The following is a 19,842-nucleotide window of genomic DNA, read 5'->3' as shown; positions in this document are numbered from 1 at the left end:
GCTCTCATTCCTAACAATTACATTAAATACTTCAAATTCACAACAACAACCCTAATCCTTCACTACCTACACATTGGATAAATTCTTTGTATCAGATACCTATTAATGCCAAGGAGGTAGAAGTATAATATTTAATACTGAGAGAAAAGAAACCACTCCTACTGCACAGAAGCAAAGCTGGCAAATGCTATGGTTGGAAGCAGTTTCACATGGTAAGATGCTACATTTAAATAGCCAGTGTTTTGGGGTCAACAAATAATGACCTGTAGTCAACTACTGCTGTTCCTCAACTCTTGAGCTTATATGGTTACATGCAAAATGGATCCAGGTACATGAAGTCAAGATTCAGGTGGCTGAGCCTGGTCATACTAGGACCTGACCATGGGACATGAACCAGCTTTACAGCTAGGGGTCCTGATAGCCGGGTGACTAGGTTCCACCACACTAGCTCATTCATTAGCCATTGCTCTTATTAGCTGGCCAGGCTGCAAGGGTGTGCTAGGAGCCATGCAAGGACCCCAGATACACTTGCCCCTGCTGCAGATAGGGTGGGAGCACCCAGGAATTCCTGCTGTATTTACACTTACCCATTTCTACTTTTGTGATTTTTCACCTGTCCGTATAAAGCCTAGACTGAACTCTGAAACTTCCAAAGCTACTCTTTCCTCCGTAAAGATGCACAACCTCCCTGGAAAACCAACATGCAACCAGGCAAGACCCCTGTGCATGGTCCCCTGTTGTTGCACAGGCTCTGCCAGGGGAGACACATTTGAGTTTCTGACACAGACGGGCTGAATCTCTGATCCTTGGGCATCAGCATCTCAGCTGCTGGAGTTCAGACATCTGCATTGCCTCCTCCGATGCACATCTTTCCACAGGGAACTGCCCTGCTTTGGCACAGAGAGATGACACTCCTGTTCATCGGGGGTGACAGCATCTCATGCACAGAAAAGGACAGTAGAGGAGCCTAGTTTCCGGCCTGGATAAATATTCTGGGACAGCCACAAAGGAAAATTTAAAACAACCAAATGAAAATTCATGGTTGCTGTACCAGCAAATACTAATCCAGACAAAAAGCTCTCTTGAAGCCATTATCAGGTGCTCACTAAAAGGCAAACAAAGCAGTAACTGCATGAGCTCTATTTGGCAAGATGTTCCAATCTTGGCACTGCAATTGGAAAAGCCGTGCCTCATCTCCACCCCACCAAATTTCAGACTGTGGGATGGGGTGAGAGCACAATCAACAAGGCCTCATACAAAATAAGGCAATCCCCAAAAACGATTGCATTGAAAGCACCTGATAGAATTAGAGAACACCCAACTGGTATTTCTCCACTTTGACTTTGGTTGGGTTCCAACGACATGATAAGCAACGGTTGCTTAATTAGTCAACCATCAGTTGAGTTGCTTATTGTGTTGTCAGGCAACACACAACCGTCAGTTGTCTATTTTCCCAAAATAGTGAATGGAGAAACACAACGTTAACTTGTTAGATCAATGTTCTTTTCACCCAAGGACGAAATCCAAACAGCCCTTAAGCACGACTCCACCATTCCAGCGACAGAGGGTTCAAAAGCGCTTTATTGATTAGTAATCAAGGCCTGGTCTCTTCAAAGGGAGCAATCAGACAAAAGACATAGGGAATACAGTACAGTATTTGAGCTTGCAAGGGGCAGGGCCCTGTTGCAGCATTAACCAATCAGAACATAACACTGGGGCATAGCTAATTATGCTAAACAGTTCTGTAAACAATACCTTTGGCCTGACAGTAAGTTACAGAAGTTAACTTCGACACAGCAGCACTGGAGCCAGCTGGAGCCAGAACTCTTGTTTATGTTTAGATAAGAAAGATGCACTCAAGGAGACATTCTCATACAGGACATCATGACATTTTGCTTGGTGTGTTTCACAGTTTCCTTTTTAAAATGGAGGTGGTTATGCTAACAAACTATCCCGACAACTGTTGCTTTGCATGTTGTCTGGCAGACTCTGTTTATTATTCTCCCATCCACAGAGGCGCGAGGCAAGAGTGTCAGAAACCTGGCCACACTAGCCCCATGGGGCTGTATTGCCATGCTGGTGAGCGCTTCAGGAGCCCCAATTGTCTTCAATCGTCCCCCCCGTAATGGCAGCTCTAGTAAGATAAGCACTGACCAGTGCCGCTGATGTGTGTAAAAGGGAATTTCATTTTGTGGAATAAGTCTATGCTCCAGGTGAAAGGTTAAGAACCACCACCCCCAACATTCCTGCATGGTGGATTCTATGTTCATCTTAGACAAAGGAAAAACTTTCAACCAATCAGTGTCGAATGTGAGCTGTGACATATGAATTGTATTCACCTTACCTTGTATTGGCAATGTAACCTAGTTTGATTAACAGAGCATGGGTCAGTAAGGTCCATTAGAGATAAGCAAACTGACCAATAATGTTACTTACAAAGTGATGTAATCAGAGTCTATATATTCTAGAGCAGTGGTTCCCAAACTTTTTCAGGTAACTGCCCCCTTGGTTCCACAAACTCATGCCCAGTGCCCCCTGCGCGCATCCCCTTTAAATGGGAAGCACCTACCGCAGGCTTGCTGAGGGAAGAAGGGAAAAGAGAGTGAACGCCTCTGTTTTGCAGCTGGCGTGGCGTGGCACACCGAGTCTCTTCATTAGTGTTTTGGTGCTTTTGAAGCATTTCAATTCACCGTTAAAAGGATTCTTCTTAAACGGTATTAATACATGTGTGGATTCTTTCCCTACATGACCAAGCTACCTTCTCCCATAAAAATGTCCCTGGGTTTTAAGACCTTCTGGAGATGCGTGTCTCAGAAAAGACAGCGCCCCCCCCTATGCAATCCCACCACCGGGGGCGGTGCCGCCCACTTTGGCCGCCCACTGTTCTAGAGGATCTCTTTGTTCGGGGAACTCTTAATTTGCATTTTGCGCTGGAGTTCCATGTTGCAACATTAACTTATGAATAAACTTTAACTTGCATTCTCCAACCTGGTGTGTCCATTGGCAAAGTACACGCCGAGGAGTGGACCTACTCAGCTCACCCACCCTCGCTCATTCTGGGGGCTATCACCGCCATTTGGTGGGGAGGGCCTACAGGTGCAGTGGGAGAGACAACTCCATGGAGAGGAGGCAGTCCAAAGGCACACTCGGATTTGCCATCCATTGAGGTGTCTATTTCCTTTCCGTTGGCTAAAGTGTTGTCTGAATGCACCCTTTCTTTCCTCCAGCTCACTAGTTTATCCCTGCTGCACTCGATTGCAACTGCCCTGCGACATGGCTGGCTGGGGAATGCTGGCAGTTGTAGAACTGTTTTCTGTCTAAACATGCATAGGATTGCGCCCTACAAACCGACACATATTTAGACAGAACCAAAATCCTACAGCTATGCTGGCTGAGGAATGCTGGGAGTTGTAGGACTTTGTTCTGTCTAAACTAGGGTGACCCTATGAAAAGGAGGACAGGGTTCCTGTATCTTTAACAGTTGCATAGAAAAGGGAATTTCAGCAGTTGTCATTTGTATATACGGAGAATCTGGTGAAATTTCTTCTAAATCACACCAGTTAAAGCTGCAGGTGCCCTGCCCTCTTTTAAATCTGGTCACTCTAGTATAGCTGCTGCAGCTTCAACTGTTGTGATGAAGAGGGAATTTCACCAGGTTCTCTATATACAAATGACACCTGCTGAAATTCTCTTTTCTATTCCCTTTTCTATCTTCTGTTAAAGATACAGGAGCCCTGTCCTCCTTTTCATAGGGTCACCCTAGTCTAAACATGCATACGATTGTGTGTTAAATATTATAGGGCAAGATGGATGAATGATATTCTGGAGGTGACGGACTCGACCTTGGGGATGATAGGGGTGGTGACGGCCGACAGAAAGCTCTGGCGTGGGCTGGTCCATGAAGTCACGAAGAGGAAGTGGCTGAAGGAATAAACAACAAAAGCCTTTGCTACCCTTCCTTTACACTTCATATCAATTACCTGAGGCAGCTGCCTTGCTCGTCCCAGACCAGCCTTACCTAGGGTGATCATATGAAAAGGAGGACAGGGCTCCTGTATCTTTAACAGTTGTATTGAAAAGGAAATTTCAGCAGATGTCTTTTGTATATATGGGAAACCTGGAGAAATTCCCTCTTCATCATCACAGTTAAAGGTGCAGGTGCCCTGCCCTCTTTTGAATCTGGTCACTCTAGTATAGCTGCTGCAGCTTCAACTGTTGTGATGAAGAGGGAATTTCACCAGGTTCTCTATATATACAAATGACACTTGCTGAAATTCCCTTTTCTATGCAACTGGTAAAGATACAGGAGCTCTGTCCTCCTTTTCATAGGGTCACTGTACCTTACCCAACCTGGGCCCCCTCTAGATGTATTGGACTACAACTCCCAGCACACCCCAGCCATGAGTTGAAGTCCAACCCACCTGGAAAGCGCCAGGGTGAGGAACTCCACCCAAGTCCTGCCTTCGTGCGTGCATGCAAGCGCGCTCCTCTTTCGCCACCAAGAAAACGCCGAGCGAGAGCTCGGGAGCTGGGGCGTTTGGAAGCCTGGAGGAGCAGAGCGGGGCGTTGGTGGCCTGAGGCGCCCGCGCGGTGCGGCGAGCAAGATGGCGCCCCGCGCCCTTTCCGGCCTCCTGGCCGTTTCCTCAGCCGCGCGCGGGCTGCGCAGCACTGGCCGCCTCCTGCTGCGCTGCGGCGGAGCTCGCGCCCTGAGCGCGCCCGCGCCCGCTGGGGCCGGTGGAGGCGCCCCCGGAGACCCCTCCTGGGGCTGGTATGAGGCGCTGTCTTCGTCGGCGCCCGTCGCGTGGATGGAGTCGGGCTTGGTGGCGATGCAGGCCGCGTCGGGGCTGCCCTGGTGGGCCGCCGTGTTGGCCGCCAGCGCCGTCTTCCGCACCGGCCTCACCCTGCCTCTCGCCGCCCAGCAGAGCCGCGTCCTTGCCAAGGTGGGTCCCAGCGGCAGGCCGAGGCGCCCCTGAGCATAGGCGGAGCTCCTCCGCAGCGCTGGTAAAACGTGCCCCACCTTTTACATCTGGAGTAGCGGGACGGGGGAAGCGGGGGCGGGGAGAAAGAAAGAAAGAAAGGAAAAAAGGGAAATCTCTTGGGTCCCTCGTGAACTTCATAGTAAGAGTGGTAGGTTTGTATTGGCCGTTACAACATGAATGTGATACGAAGTCTGAGACCGTAGCTAGACCTAAAGTTTATCCCAGGATCGTCCAGGGGTCAAACCTGTTCACCTAAGTGCCACACAGGGCATCCAGTGCTCAGGCAGGGTCGAACCCGGGATGATCCTGGGATAAACCTTAGGTCTAGCTATGGACTTAGTCAGCATTTACTAGGGTGACCATTTGAAAAGGAGGACAGGGCTCCTGTATCTTTAACAGTTGCATAGGAAGGGGAATTTCAGCAAGTGTCATTTGTATATATGGGGAACCTGGTGAAATTCCCTCTTCATCACCACAGTTAAAGCTGCAGGAGCTATACTAGAGTGACCAGATTCAAAAGAGGGCAGAGCACCTGCAGCTTTATTGTTATGAATAGGCCGAAGCCCCCCTGAGCATAGGCGGCGCTCCTCCGCATCGCTGGTAAAACGTGCCCCACCTTGTACATCTGGAGTAGCGGGAAGGAGGAAGTGTTTCCAGTGAGAAAGCGCAGGCGGGTGGAGAAAGAAAGGAAAAAAGGGAAATCTCTTGGGTCCCTCATGAACTTCACAGTAATAGGGAGCTTCGGCTACTGGGTGATATAAAAATGCAATAAATAAATAAATAGTAGTAGTAGTAGATTTGTATTGGCCATTACAACAGGAATGTAATACAAAGTCTTGAAAGACATTTAACTAAGACTATAGCTAGAGCTAAGGTTTATTCCTGGATCGTCCAGGGGCCAAACCTGTTCATCTAGGTGACACACAGGGAATCCAGTGCTCAGGCAGGGGCGAACCCTGGATGATCCCAGGATAAACTTTAGGTCTAGCTACAGCCCAAGTGGAGTTCATCAGTGTCCTTGACTTCCAAGAGGATTACTAGCTTTTATTGTTTGGTGCGCTTCGACAGCTGCTTCTCTTTTTTGCCATTCTGTAAAACTTATTTAGTATACCCATAATATATTATCTTTTCAATAGGTCGCTGTGGGAGAGCTGCTCTGCTGAGTAGGAAACCCTGACCCAGTGTGTGCAGGGTTGACTTTCAATAGATCGCAGCAATTACCTTATATCCTGTCACCTTCCTTTTCACCCATCCCTTGAGATATTGTTCCCCACCCTGATCTTTCACTGCTGGCATCTTACATACCTGTATTTCTTCGATTGTAAGATCCCATCGATTGTAAAACGCACACTAATTTCAGTACCACAAACAGAAAAAAAACACCTAAGACACACCTGCGATTCTAAGACGCACCCCATTTTTAGAGATGTTTATATGGGGAAAAAAGTGCATCTTAGAATCGAAGAAATGGGGTATGTTGGCTGGGACTGATGAGATTAGCAGGCCAATAAGATCTGGAGGGCCACAACTTGACCACCCCTGACCAAATGGAACACACTGCAGACTGCTTCACACAGACCACAACTAAAAACTCAATTCTGCCACCAAATCAATGCTCAATGTAGTGTAGCACACTGTGTAGCACACTCAATGAGCTGTGCAGCAAACATGTGCTGGCACATGTTACATTGTTAGATATAGACCAAAAGACATGCAACAAGTGAATAGGTAGCCTTCTGTTACCAGCGACTGTCTTCAACTGAAGTTTTCTGTCATATTGTTCAAGGGAGAACAAGAAACAAGTTTTTTTTTTCTTCTGTCCATCTTAGAAGTGCATCTTAGAAGCGAAGAAATAGGGTACTTTGAAGAACCATGTATAACAGGGACCAAATTACACACACACACGCACCCCAACCCTCTGTGGGCTGGATGGCATCGGTGGGTATGGCCACCCTGCCTATTTTGCCTTTCTCTGAGCTCTCAGCACAGAGGCTGTGACTCAGCCAGCACAGAAAAGAGCAGCCACACTTCCCAGTGCCGGCCATGTTCACCACCACCTATATCCCCAGTTATCTCCAGTCTGAGATGGGAGGTGACCATCGGGATTTCTCCAGGGAGCAGGGTTTAGAGGCCAAGCCCCATCCCCTTGTGGCACCAGAGGCGCTGTACAGAATAAAACAAAACAAGACCATCTGCCATATGGCTTACAATCTAAAATCACCGTAACAGATGGGAGGGAGGGGAAAAACCAATAGGGGTAGGGGACATTAAAACTACAGTATAGCTACAGTGATCCATGCTCTGATAACCTCTCGTTTGGATTACTGCAATGCGTTATACGTGGGGCTGCCTTTGAAAATGGTCCAGAAGCTTCAGCTGGTACAAAACAGGGCAGCCCGTTTACTAATAGGGACTGGCCGGCGAGACCACATTACGCCAGTCCTTTTACAGCTTCATTGGCTAATAGTCCAGGTCTGGGCCCGATTCAAAGTGCTGGTATTGACATTTAAAGCCCTAAACGGTTTGGGGCCAGGTTATTTGAAGGAATGCTTCCTCCCATATGTACCTGCCCGAACCTTAAGATCATCTACATGGGCCCTTTTCCGTGAGCCCCTGCCAAAGGAAGTGAGGCAGGCGGCTACTAGGAGGAGGGCTTTCTCCGCTGTGGCACCCTGGTTGTGGAATGAGCTCCTCAGAGAGGTCTGCCTGGCACCTACACTGTACTCCTTTCGTCGCCAGCTGAAGACCTTTTTATTCTCTCAGTATTTTAACACTTAATTTTAACTTAAATTTTACTGTTCTAACTCTGTATTTTAATTTTATATCAATTTTGCTGCGTGGTTTTTATCCTGGTTGTGCTTTTTATAATGTATTTTGTATTTGTGCTTTTAACCTGTTGGTAGTTTTATTATGGTTTTAATTTTTGTGAACCGCCCAGAGAGCTTCAGCTATTGGGCAGTATAAAAATGTAATAAATAAATAAATAAAATAAAATAAATAAAATAAATATTGACTAGTATGACCACGCTGCGGTTAAAAAGCTTTCGAGAAAAGAATTTTTTTCAAGCAAGATTTAAAAACAGAAATTTAGTGATGCTAATAAGCACAAGTTCCACATTTTTACTGGTACTCAAGATATCTAGGACTAAACCAGACTATGCATTAAGGTTAAGATACGACTCTTTAGAGAAGAGTAGCTGAGAAAGCAGTACTTTATTGGTTTATAACTAAATCTCCCATGTCCTTTTCAGCTAGTTGGAAAACCTGCAGCCTGAAATTCAAAGCCTAGCCAAGCATCTTCGCTATGAAGTTTCTGTTTGTGCAAAACAACAGGGTTGGTCTGAAAAGTTAGCCAGGTAAAAGCATTTCAACAGTGTCCTAATTAATCCAGCTGGAATAACTATGAAAATTCTTTAATATTTAACGTGTGGATTGGTCATAGCCATAGATATGCCTGAAAGTTTCCCATGTGAATGGTGGTTCTGTAGTGGTCCCCCCTTCCTTGAAATGTATAATTGTTCTGTGTTTTGTATCCTAGGTTAGACTTACACTGTTCTCTGTGCTGCTCACAGACCCATCTCCGAGAGACCCTTCCGTTTCTCTACTTTCTGTCAAACCTTTGTACATATTGTCATCCCTTTGAAAGATCAATGTAATCCTTTTTGCTGTCTTCTCTCCCCATTACAATGACCTAATTGTTGTATTTTATTTGTTAATATTTATTTTTTTGTTTAAAGCCAGAAAGGCTCTCAGAGTGGCTTACAGAACAATAAAAAAACAAGCAGGTCCCTGCCCTCAGGTGTTCAATCTAAAAGACATGACACAAAAGAAGGAAGGGAAGAAAAAGTTAACTCAGGCACTATTTCATAGAATCATAGAATAGCAGGGTTGGAAGCGGCCTACAAGGCTATCGAGTCCAACCCCCTGCTCAATGCAGGAATCCACCCTAAAGCATCCCTGACAGATGGTTGTCCAGCTGCCTCTTGAAGGCCTCTAGTGTGGGAGAGCCCACAACCTCCCTAGGTCACTGATTCCATTGTCGTACTGCTCTAACAGTCAGGACGTTTTTCCTGATGTCCAGCTGGAATCTGGCTTCCTTTAACTTGAGCCCGTTATTCTGTGTCCTGCACTCTGGGAGGATCGAGAAGAGATCCTGACCCTCCTCTGTGTGACAACCTTTTAAGTATTTGAAGAGTACTATCATGTCTCCCCTCCATCTTCTCTTCTCCAGGCTAAACATGCCCAGTTGTTTCAGTCTCTTTTCATAGGGCTTTGTTTCCAGACCCCTGATCATCCTGGTTGCCCTCCTCTAGACATGCTCCAGCTTGTCTGCGTCCTTCTTGAATTGTGGAACCCAGAACTGGACATGATACTCTAGATGAGGCCTAACCAGAGCCGAATAGAGAGGAACCAGTACCTCACGTGATTTGGAAGCTATACTTCTATTAATGCAGCCCAAAATAGCATTTGCCTTTCTTGCAGCCATATCGCACTGTTGGCTCATATTCAGCTTGTGATCTACAACAATTCCAAGATCCTTCTCATTTGTAGTATTGCTGAGCCAAGTATCCCCCATCTTGTAACTGCATTTGGTTTAAAGTTTGGTTTAAAGTTCCTAAAGTTACAGTTCTCCTCTGACCTCTGATTGTTTGTCTGAATATAACTTACAGTCCATAACATATGGACGCTACAGCAATGTTAGCTATAGTAGTCTTTTGCACCTTGCCCAGTCCTATGCATATTTACTCAGAAGCAGGGTGGATTTGACTTAAATCAATTGGATTTAAATCATGATTTAATTCACGATTTAAATCACTACTCCGAAAGACTCGATTTAATCATGTGACTCCCCCCCCCCCCACACACAAAAGTGCACTCTTGCTCATTCTTGCTGGTATAATCTTAATATTTACAGCCAGATGAAGGTTTCATTTTTAGAATAGCAACTTTTCAGATTAGTTTTACAGTTATATCAAAAAAAAAATACTGATTTGGTTATACTATTAGAAACACTTCATAGATAATTATGAAATTAATGTGAGATGAACTATCTCCAGTTTAATAGGTTAATCATTCATATTTGGGCAACTTTTCTGCTGTACTTTATTGGAAGGAGAAAAATAATCTTAAAGAAACCTCTGGAAGAGCATGACATTGTGAATGGATTAATGGAATTCATTTACCAAAAAATTTAAACAGCCTCATGCTACATAATTAAAAACAAATCCTTATTTCATGATGAATAACCCTTGGACTATAATGTATCTTAAATAGAAAACTATCTTTAGATAGATTTTTCCTCAAAAAGCATTTTATTAAAAAAATCCAATTTAAATAAAAATTGTAAGACCCATTGAACTCAGTGGGGGCTTTCTTCTGAATAGAGGGGATCCTGTCATTAGGATCCCCTCTATTCAAGAAGGACGCAGACAAGCTGGAGCGTGTTCAGAAGAGGGCAACCAGGATGATCAGAGGTCTAGAAACAAAGCCCTATGAAGAGAGACTGAAAGAACTGGGCATGTTTAGCCTGGAGAAGAGAAGATTGAGGGGAGACATGATAGCACTCTTCAAATACTTAAAAGGTTGTCACACAGAGGAGGGCCAGGATCTCTTCTCGATCCTCCCAGAGTGCAGGACACGGAATAATGGACTCAAGTTAAAGGAAGCCAGATTCCGGCTGGACATCAGGAAAAACTTCCTGACTGCTAGAGCAGTGTGACGGTGGAATCAGCTACCTAGGGAGGTTGTGGGCTCTCCCACACTAGAGGCATTCAAGAGGCAGCTGGACAACCATCTGTCAGGTATGCTTTAGGGTGGATTCCTGCATTGAGCAGGGGGTTGGACTCGATGGCCTTGTAGTCCCCTTCCAACTCTGCTATTCTATGATTCTATGATTTGGCGGTTTGCTTTCGGCTTACAAAATTGGTATTTCTCCTGCTTGCTCCACACCAGCTCAGTGAAAAAGAAATGCTGTGTAAAAACAGAGGGGTGAAAGAGAGAAGGAGCTAGACATTTGCTAATCTGTCTGCTGGTTCTATTTCCTTTCAGATCTACCAGTGCCTTTTCTTCTCCATAATACAAGTAAACTGCTGTGCAAAGCAGAATAGGCCTTTTTGTATGATCCCTGCTCACAGTGATGAGCAGAATTATATATATATTCCAGTGTGGATTTGATTCCTGAACATTTGGAATGTAGTGGTGTTGAAGAATAAAACTAGTAGATTAATATATCAAAAATAATACTTAAATATAGGAATGCTATACAAAAGAAAAATACTTGAAACATGAGTAACATGCATTGTTGCACGTGAAATGAAAAATAGTTTTGCCTGTAGCTTTCTGATTTAAATTGAATGTGGTGTCTTATTTAAGAAAAGCTGAGCTTTACATGCCAATCCTGAACATGGTTAATGTCCATGATGCTTCCTCTACCTATAGTCAGTTTAAATAAATAAATAAAATAAGACTATTTCTGTACTCTCAAATGTGTATAATAATAATAATAATAATAATAATAATAATAATAATAATAATACTTCTTACCCGCCTCTCCCTTTGGATCGAGGCGGGGAACAACATTAGAACAGGAATCAATACATCTTAAAAATTCATGATTTAACATTGATCTGGATAGGCCTGCCGGAAAAGGCTAGTCTTTAAAGCTGCCTTAAAATCACACATAGAGTATGTTCCACTTAACCCAAGTAGACTTAGAAGTAATACATGTATAGGATTGTACTGTTAGTTTATAGAGCTGTGTTTTGCTTGTCTTTTCAACCAGTTTCTATTTCAAGAAAAATCTGAAAAGGATTGTGTCAGAGCTCTACGTTCGAGACAATTGCCACCCTTTCAAAGCCAGCCTGCTCATATGGATACAGATTCCAGTGTGGGTCTTTGTTTCTATAGCTTTGCGTAACCTCAGTATTGGTAGAGGAGCTTCTGAAGGTAATAATTTTAACCTTGTGTTATGTGTTTTGCCCCAGATCTGTTTCTTTACCAGTAGTTTAACAAAAGTATCTCATTTCAAGTTTAAGACACCTTGTTAGCTATTTAGCTAATGTAAAATAGTATTAATCTTTGCACCAGAGTAGCTTTTTCTTTATAATGCAGTAGCTAGCATTCTGATAAATGGAGCTGAATTGAGTTGTCTGAAGCTCATTGGGGACTTGTTGCCTCTTCCTTGGATTCTATGACCCTAGTTTGCATTTAACTGCTACCCCATTGATTGAACAACCCGTGGATTGTCATGCATGAGCAGAGACAAGTGGGCACACTGCCTCCCACATGTCTGGCCCTTCTGTTTTTACTCCACGTGGAGTGTGGCGTCCAAACCCAGACCAATGCTTTTTTTAGAGTTAATCCATGGTTTGTTGTTAGGTTAACTTTTGGGTTGTTTATAAACAACCCATTGTTCCGGGCTTGTTTTGTCCCAGATCTGTTTCTTTACCAGTAGTTGAACAAAAGTATCTCACTTCAAGTTTAAGACAACTTGTTAGCTATTAGCTAATAAGAACCTAAGGCAGAGATCGTCAACATAAGAACATTAAACACAACTTGTGGCCCTTAAGGCTACCACTAAGACTACTGGCCAGCTGATGTTGTTTTGAGGCTAATGACACGCTCATGTAATAATATCAGTATATAGAAGCAGGCAGCCATCATTATTATCAGTTGGCACAATTATTTATATTCTCACCACAAAACTTCATCCACGCTGAAATTACATTTTCTGTGTGTAGCAATCTATCAGGCCAACATCAACTTTAAGAAACAAATATTTTATGAAGTTGAATTAAATTGAGAGCACAACAAAGATTAGTAGTAAATGTCAGTTTCACCTCTGTCCTTTTCCTGTTCGTGATCAGGAGAAGGCGAATATGGATGTGAAACTCTGGTTTGATGGGGACAAGTATATAGGGGAGCATGGTCCCCTTCTGTAGGTTGTGAATGTGTAAGCCCGGAACAATGGGTTGTTTACAAACAGCCCAAAAGTTAACCCAACAACAAACCATGGATTAACTCTTAAAAAAAGCATTGGTCTGGGTTTGAACGCCACATTCCACAACCTACCATGTGTCATGGAGTAAAAACAGAAGGGCCAGACATGTGGGAGGCAGTGTGCCCACTTGTCTCTGCTCATGCATGACAACCCACGGGTTGTTCAATCAATGGGGTAGCAGTTACATGCAAACTAGGGTCAAAGAATCCAAGGAAGAGGCAACAAGTCCCCAATGAGCTTCAGACAACTCAATTCAGCTCCATTTATCAGAGTGCTAGCTACTGCATTATAAAGAAAAAGCTACTTTGGTGCAAAGATTAATACTATTTTACATTCTAGCTGTATTGAGACATAATACTAAACCCTGGTTTAGCATTAAGAAGAATGATACACAGCAGGCCTTGCGCGTTCCACTTGCTCTTTCTCCCCAGCACGTAGTGGGAGGGATGGGGACTGGTTTGTAAAGAGCGTCTACCAGAAGCAGTTCATAACAAACTTCATTTATTTTTCCCACCATGTGTGAAGTAGAGCACATTCTCCTCCCAACACTGATTCAGAGCACATTCTCCCCCTAACACTGATTTATGGTTTAATGTTACAAATGAGCATAGCCTATGACAGCAAATCATTAATTAACTTACTATTTGCTGTGCGACTATTTGGTTCCAACTTCAGTATACAGCCTCTGATCAGCCTGATTGTAAGTTGCTCCATAACATGTGAACCTGGAAACTTTCGATTGTTTAACCCACAAACAACTTAAAATGTCTGGGTTCGTATGTCATTGAGCAACCTAGGTTCGGCCCAATTGGAGGCTGCATATTCAAATTGGATCATGCCTAGCACATACCACAGGAAATTGTAGGTTAATTAACCCATGATTTGCCACTGTCAAATGCAAATCCGGTAAATGAATATGCTGCTACTGGGCTTTTCATTTTCAGGGCTGTACAGTTAGGACAGGCCTCTCAGTTGGTCTTAATGATTGTGATGGAGAATAGATAAGGGAGATGTTGTCTAAGCAAGCCAATAAAAGCTATTCAGAGAAGACCCCAGGCAATCAGATTAATCTCTGGTGCATCAATGTACTGTGCATTCAGAAGCCCAAACATATCAGGGGTATAGCACATTCTGCATTGGTTGAAACTGCTGACAGATTTTTAAGAGTTGCACCAAATTAAAATACAGGAACCTTTGCTGAGGTTATGTAGTTTATCCAAGAAGAAAGGTTGGCGCTTGTTTCACCAGCATGCGTTCTTAGCCACAGCTGTAGCCTGACTTTCCAGGTGCAATGATGGATTGCAGGGGCTGCAAATCTGAATCACTGGAAGAGAGTCCAAAGCTCAGAAGCTGCCAATCATTTCTCTCTGAGCTGCCAATGATCTTTCCTTCTCTGGATTCAGATTAACTGGTCAACCCCATCCCTGCTGAACACTAGCCACATTCACTATAGGTAGCAAAAATATATCAATTGTGTGTGTCTTATGTTTTCAACAGGGCTTTTCATTCAGGAACAGCTTTCCACAGGAGGTATACTCTGGTTTAAAGACCTCACTGTACCTGACTCAACTTGGATTTTGCCGATCGCTCTTGGAATTCTTAATCTTCTGATAGTGGAGGTATTGAAGAGTAGAGTTGAGACTATTATATAATCGTATCTGCTACAGTTCTTTAGCTGGCTTGTAATTTACTGCATTACAAGTAGCACAGCAGTTTCTCAGTAGAGAGAGAGGATATCAAAAAGTTGTATACTTTCACTCCTACATTTGAGACATCCTGGTGAAAATATTACAATTGCCAATATGGTGTTTAGTAATCACTCTAATATTTTAATTTCAGTTTGAGAATTTTATTGCTTTGCTTGCTGCAGATAATTCCTGACAATGTTGCAGTGAGCATAATAGATTTTACTACATTTGCTAGCACAGTTATAGATGATGTGTGAATATCCAAATAGCCTCAATAGGCAACGATGAAAATTTATTCTTTTCTAGTGAAGATTATCCAGAAGTAAGTTACTCCTCTCACTTGCTTCAGAGGTAAGGTTATACAAATGACTTTATGCTTGCTCCTCTTTCAGTGGGAGGAGACCCGTTTCCAGTCCTGCCTGCTTCACAATTATGCTGGGGATCTTACAGAAAGAATTAAAAAAACAACCCATGGATTCATTATTTCCAGACATTTTAAATCTCTAGTCTCTCTATCAAAGTCCTATTATATAGTTTTTAGAAATGGAGAGAATCAAGGCTGAGTAAACAGATTGTCTTAAATTCTGAAAGAAAATATTTCATAATCCAAAGTTGTTCAGGTTTGGGGAGGAAAGGTCCTAAGAAAAAAAGTACTTCCCCCCCCCAATTTTTCTGGGCTTTTACATCTCTACATAAAAGAGGAATGGTTTGCGCTTGTTATGCAAAGAGGTGTGAGATCTCTGGAAATACGCAGATCCCTTCTTCCCGGCCAGGTACCTAGGACAATCAAGCTAAACCACAATCAAACCATCCAAATTTATTTATTTATTTAGAGTATTTTTATCCTGCACCTCAGCCAAAAAGGCTCTCGGAGCGGCTTACAATTGATCAGTAAAGAAGACAGTCCCTGCCCTCAGGCTTACATTCTAAAAAAGACATGACACATAGGGAAGAGGGAGAAAAATAAAAATAAATTAAAGAGACTGTTCAGGCTGGCGGGAAGGCCCTGCTCCGTCCTCTCATCTCCCAATGGAGGGGCAGATCAACAGCTCCTTCTTCCCCACAGGGTGAAGATGACAGTTAGCCCTGGGGTGTGTGTGTGTGTGTGCAGCTGAAGCAGGCTCCGATAGTCTCTGCCTGCTCCAGCCTCCCTTGCTTCTTCTTCCCCAAGTTGTACCAATATTGTTTGGCCTACATAGAGTATACATTAGTATCCACTGAAATAGTACACATGAAACTCTTTTTGAATGGTCCATCCATTCCTTCCCAGAAGGCCTGATCCTTGTTTGTTCAGGCCTGGTTAATCCTGGTTATTCCACCACTAAGTGAACTTCACTCACTCACCATCATTTCTCCCAGTTTTTCTTGCCCATATCAGTGTTGGTTGTTTTGCTCTCTGATTATTTAGGGTTCCAAGGAAACACATAGCCTCATGTCCCATTTAAGCTATTCAAGAAAACTCAAAATTCATAAGACTAAAAGGACCTGTTTCTAGGTATTTACTGACCTCCAGTTCCCCATCATAGATTTGCAGAAGGATAACCTGTGCAGTCTGGCATGAGAAGACAGCTTCCTAGTCTGCAGTACTCACTGCATCCATAGAAGTTAAGCCCTTTTCTCTCCTGCTCTGGAATACGTAACATTTGTGCTCTAATTCTCTCTCTATCCCATATAATTTCTGTAATAGTAAGTGTGATTATTTTAATCTCTGGCTCTTCTCTTGTCACTAATTCCCTATCAGAGAGAAACCAGTTCATTACTTTTCCCCACCTGGGTGCCCTGATCCTTGCCTTAGTGTAATGTGATTATGCTAATGACCCAAATACTTGTTCCTCTGCTACATATGTACACAGTGGAGCACATTTGACCTGAAGATCCCAGTTATTGAGCTTCATATTTGCTTAAACATACCAGCTGACACTTCATTTCCTATAGATATTGAAAGTGAAATTTCTCCTCCTAGATTTTTGCTTTGCGAAAAACCGAACTGTCTAAGTTTCAGAAGTATGCCACTAACTTCTTCCGAGGAGTGTCTGTACTCATGATCCCAATTGCTGCCACTGTACCTTCAGTAAGTAATTTAAAGCACTAGTACGGGGGTGGGTAATGGCCTTTCTTCCAAGCCCTGGTGTGCTTTGAGAAACTCATTACAAATAAGCCCCCAGTTTTCCAGCATGGAGCTTGGGTATGCTTCGTTTTAAGATGGAACTGCCACATGCAGAATGATATTCTCCAGCATTGTGTATACCTGTCGCATACTGAAGATGCCCTGAGCTGTTCCTGTTGTGGAGGAAGGGGCCATGGCTCTCTGGCTGAGCACACGCCTTGCATGTAGGTGTCGGGTTCAATTCTTGGCATCTTCAATTTAAAAGGATCAGAGAGTGGGTAATGTAAAGACCTCTGCCTGAACCCCTGGAGAATTTGTGGCAGTCAGAGTAAACAGTACTGGGCTAGATTGACAAGCCTAACCTAGTATAAGGCAACTTCATTTTTTAAAACTGTGTGTAAAAATGTGTAATACACACTACTTCCAAATGCTCTTTGCTTCCAAGGCTGAACAGCTTGCTCTGGAAATCTCCAGCAGAAAATCATGAGAATATTCCTATTTTTTCTTTGGAAAAACGTGTAGATCACATAATGTAATTATAATAGTATATTTGTATCAAAGAGCTCAGTGACACAGTACTGGGGTCTTGAGTGACTGATCCAAGGCCTCTCAGCATCATGGCCTAGCAGAGATGTGAACCCAAGTCTTCCTTGCCCAAATCCAGCTTTGTCTGCTAGGCTGCTCTACTCTGATCATAAAAAAAAGATGTGCTTTCATCTGAGATGTTAAAATTCATTGAATTGCTGTATCCAGTGGTGTCATTCCTCTAGCACACACTTCTGTCACTTAATAGTTTTTATCCTTGCACAGTTGTAAGATTCAACACTTCGATTCCATTTGTGCAAGTTGTCGTGCAACCTGTTGCCTGTGACTTGCTGTTTTTAGTGTAATGTTGGATATAACCCATTAATCTTAAGTGATGATATGTAAAACGTTACTTCTAGAAGACTTTTTAAAAAAAAGTCTTCTTAATTGTAAGAGCCAGGTTCAAAATGGGGGTGGGAGAGCGCCTTATTGAACTCCTAAAATCTAATTAAATAAATCTAGTTTTTCACTTCAGGATATTTCCTAATAAAGAATGTTAACATGTGTTCACTTGGAATTGTAGTATCTATACTGTATCTGCTTTGTTGAAAGTAGTATTTCCTTTCTTTCTTATTGCAGTCTATGGCTTTATACTGGATGTCTTCAAGCTTCATGGGTCTTTCGCACAACCTTCTCCTACGCTCTCCTAGTTTCCGTAGACTCTGCCGCATACCTCGGACCAAGTCTGATTCAGACACTCCTTACAGAGACATTGTTACTACATTCTATGCGAAATATTTCTTGAAGTGAAATATTTGTGCTTTGTGAAGTCCTACGCTATAGCCTGAAGTGATTGGAATTGAATAATGCTCTGTTGAAAGATCCATATTTAATGTGGCACCTCCACTGAACCAATGATAAATGGCATATTTATTTTGATAATAAAGAAGTTCATATCACTAAGATGTGTGATATGAGGCCTTGAGCTTGCGGAGTGGGGAAATATGCGCCCAGCCCCACCCCACCCCTGGGAATTATTTTGTCAGTGACTACTTCAGAACCCCCTGAATTGTATGCAGTTTCCCAAATATTTGTGTGGGTGTTTTCAGCTTGTCCTTTAAAAGATATTCTTGCCCATATGGGTGAAGTGAGTCTTGGATGCATAAATGTTTCATATCCGAAAATCCCAGACTGAATAAAAATAACTGTTTAAGAAATCACAAAAAGGGACTGTGTCTGCTGCTAGAGTTCTGAGTGTAACCTCTTCTGTGGACTGGATACCTAAGTTGTGGAACAGGGAAGATGTGTCTCTGTCCTAAAGGTTTTGTACTGCAAATTAGAATGGGAATACAGAGCAACAGAAATGTTTTCCTCACCCCTCACATTCTATCCCATCTACTTGTAGCTCCTGTTGGTCACCACAGTTAAAACTGTATGAGGAAGGAACACTGTCCCATGGTGTCAGTTGCTGGGCAGTCTTGAAAACAGTACCTTAAAATGGAGATTTGGTGTGGACTTTTGAGATGGTTGTATTTACTCAGCTTGATTAATGCACTGACTAAAACAGTTAAATTGAGAGAGACTATCCCATGCACACTTACATAGAAATAAACCCCACTGAATTCAGGAGGACTTATTCTGCCATCCACATGCTGCAAATCTATTAATACAGTAATGACATAACTATCAGTAAAGGATATATTAGTTATACCACTGTTGATCATTTATTTAGAATTTAAAGCAGTTCATATACATTATCTACTCCTTAGGGTACATATCAGTCTTCTCCCTGTATTGCAGATTGGAAGCTGAGACGAATCTAAGGCACAAATATAATTCAAAGCACAGCCTTCCTCATTCATATGCTATATCAGCACTTACTAAAATTATTATAGTGCCTCTCTTTAAAGTACTAATGGTGGTTTACAGCATTTCAAATACAATTAATAGCAAATACAAAGAATGAAACAGTCAACTAGGAAGGCACTCTTAACACACATACACAAACAAGTACACAAAAAGGCTGACTTTACAACTCTTTATTTCAGTGCCTAAAATAGGTAAAGCAATGAGTCATATTTCTGACATACAATACCATGCAAAGCACTTTTGAGATAGAATATGACATGTTTTGAATGTGCCTTGTTCTTGCTACATTAATATATCCATCCAGGAAGACTCAATTCTTGTTTGCATTTAGATACAGGATTCTGTAAATCATGCAAGGAACCAGCAATGTTCAAAATTAATTGGGCGCTAAATTGTGTTCAACAGTTCAGGTGGATTGACAGAAGTGATTCTCTACACAAATTGACTGGAATTTAAACTCAACTCTCCCCCATACGGGACAGGGCCAACAAAAGGGTTAGAATACTTCTTAAGTACCAAACATCTGACCGATTCATACATTACACCCACAGTGGTCCAGGAGACACTGTGGCATGGCTTCTGGAAGTGTGGCACGGCACATGGGGCTGGTGCCATAGTTAACCCCATGCTAGGGCCAGTGGCAATGGTGTAGGATGCAACCATGTTGCACCCAAT

General features: G+C 42.9%; 1 protein-coding gene across 1 annotated transcript; it reads left to right on the top strand.

Annotated features, from left to right (window-relative positions):
- The first annotated feature begins 4,604 nt into the window (after positions 1-4,604).
- On the top strand, positions 4,605-18,524 carry LOC134398691 (cytochrome c oxidase assembly protein COX18, mitochondrial). Its single transcript, XM_063126144.1, has 6 exons — positions 4,605-4,940; positions 8,235-8,335; positions 11,761-11,924; positions 14,476-14,597; positions 16,630-16,737; positions 17,938-18,524. The coding sequence occupies exons 1-6, from the start codon at positions 4,605-4,607 to the stop codon at positions 18,106-18,108; spliced, it is 1,002 nt and encodes a 333-aa protein (XP_062982214.1). The 3' UTR covers positions 18,109-18,524.
- The last annotated feature ends 1,318 nt before the right edge of the window (positions 18,525-19,842 follow it).

The sequence above is a fragment of the Elgaria multicarinata genome, chromosome 1, assembly GCF_023053635.1.
Source record: "Elgaria multicarinata webbii isolate HBS135686 ecotype San Diego chromosome 1, rElgMul1.1.pri, whole genome shotgun sequence".
NCBI lineage: Eukaryota > Metazoa > Chordata > Lepidosauria > Squamata > Anguidae > Elgaria > Elgaria multicarinata.
The sequence above is the reverse complement of the archived record's forward strand: the minus strand, read 5'-3'. Positions and strand labels throughout refer to the sequence as shown.

Bases quoted from the DNA above. Each gene is read 5' to 3' on its own strand.
- LOC134398691 (XM_063126144.1), top strand. From the start codon at position 4,605: ATGGCGCCCCGCGCCCTTTCCGGCCTCCTGGCCGTTTCCTCAGCCGCG. The intron at 4,941-8,234 runs GTGGGTCCCAGC...CTTTTCAGCTAG, and splicing joins AGAGCCGCGTCCTTGCCAAG to TTGGAAAACCTGCAGCCTGA. The intron at 16,738-17,937 runs GTAAGTAATTTA...TTCTTATTGCAG, and splicing joins TTGCTGCCACTGTACCTTCA to TCTATGGCTTTATACTGGAT.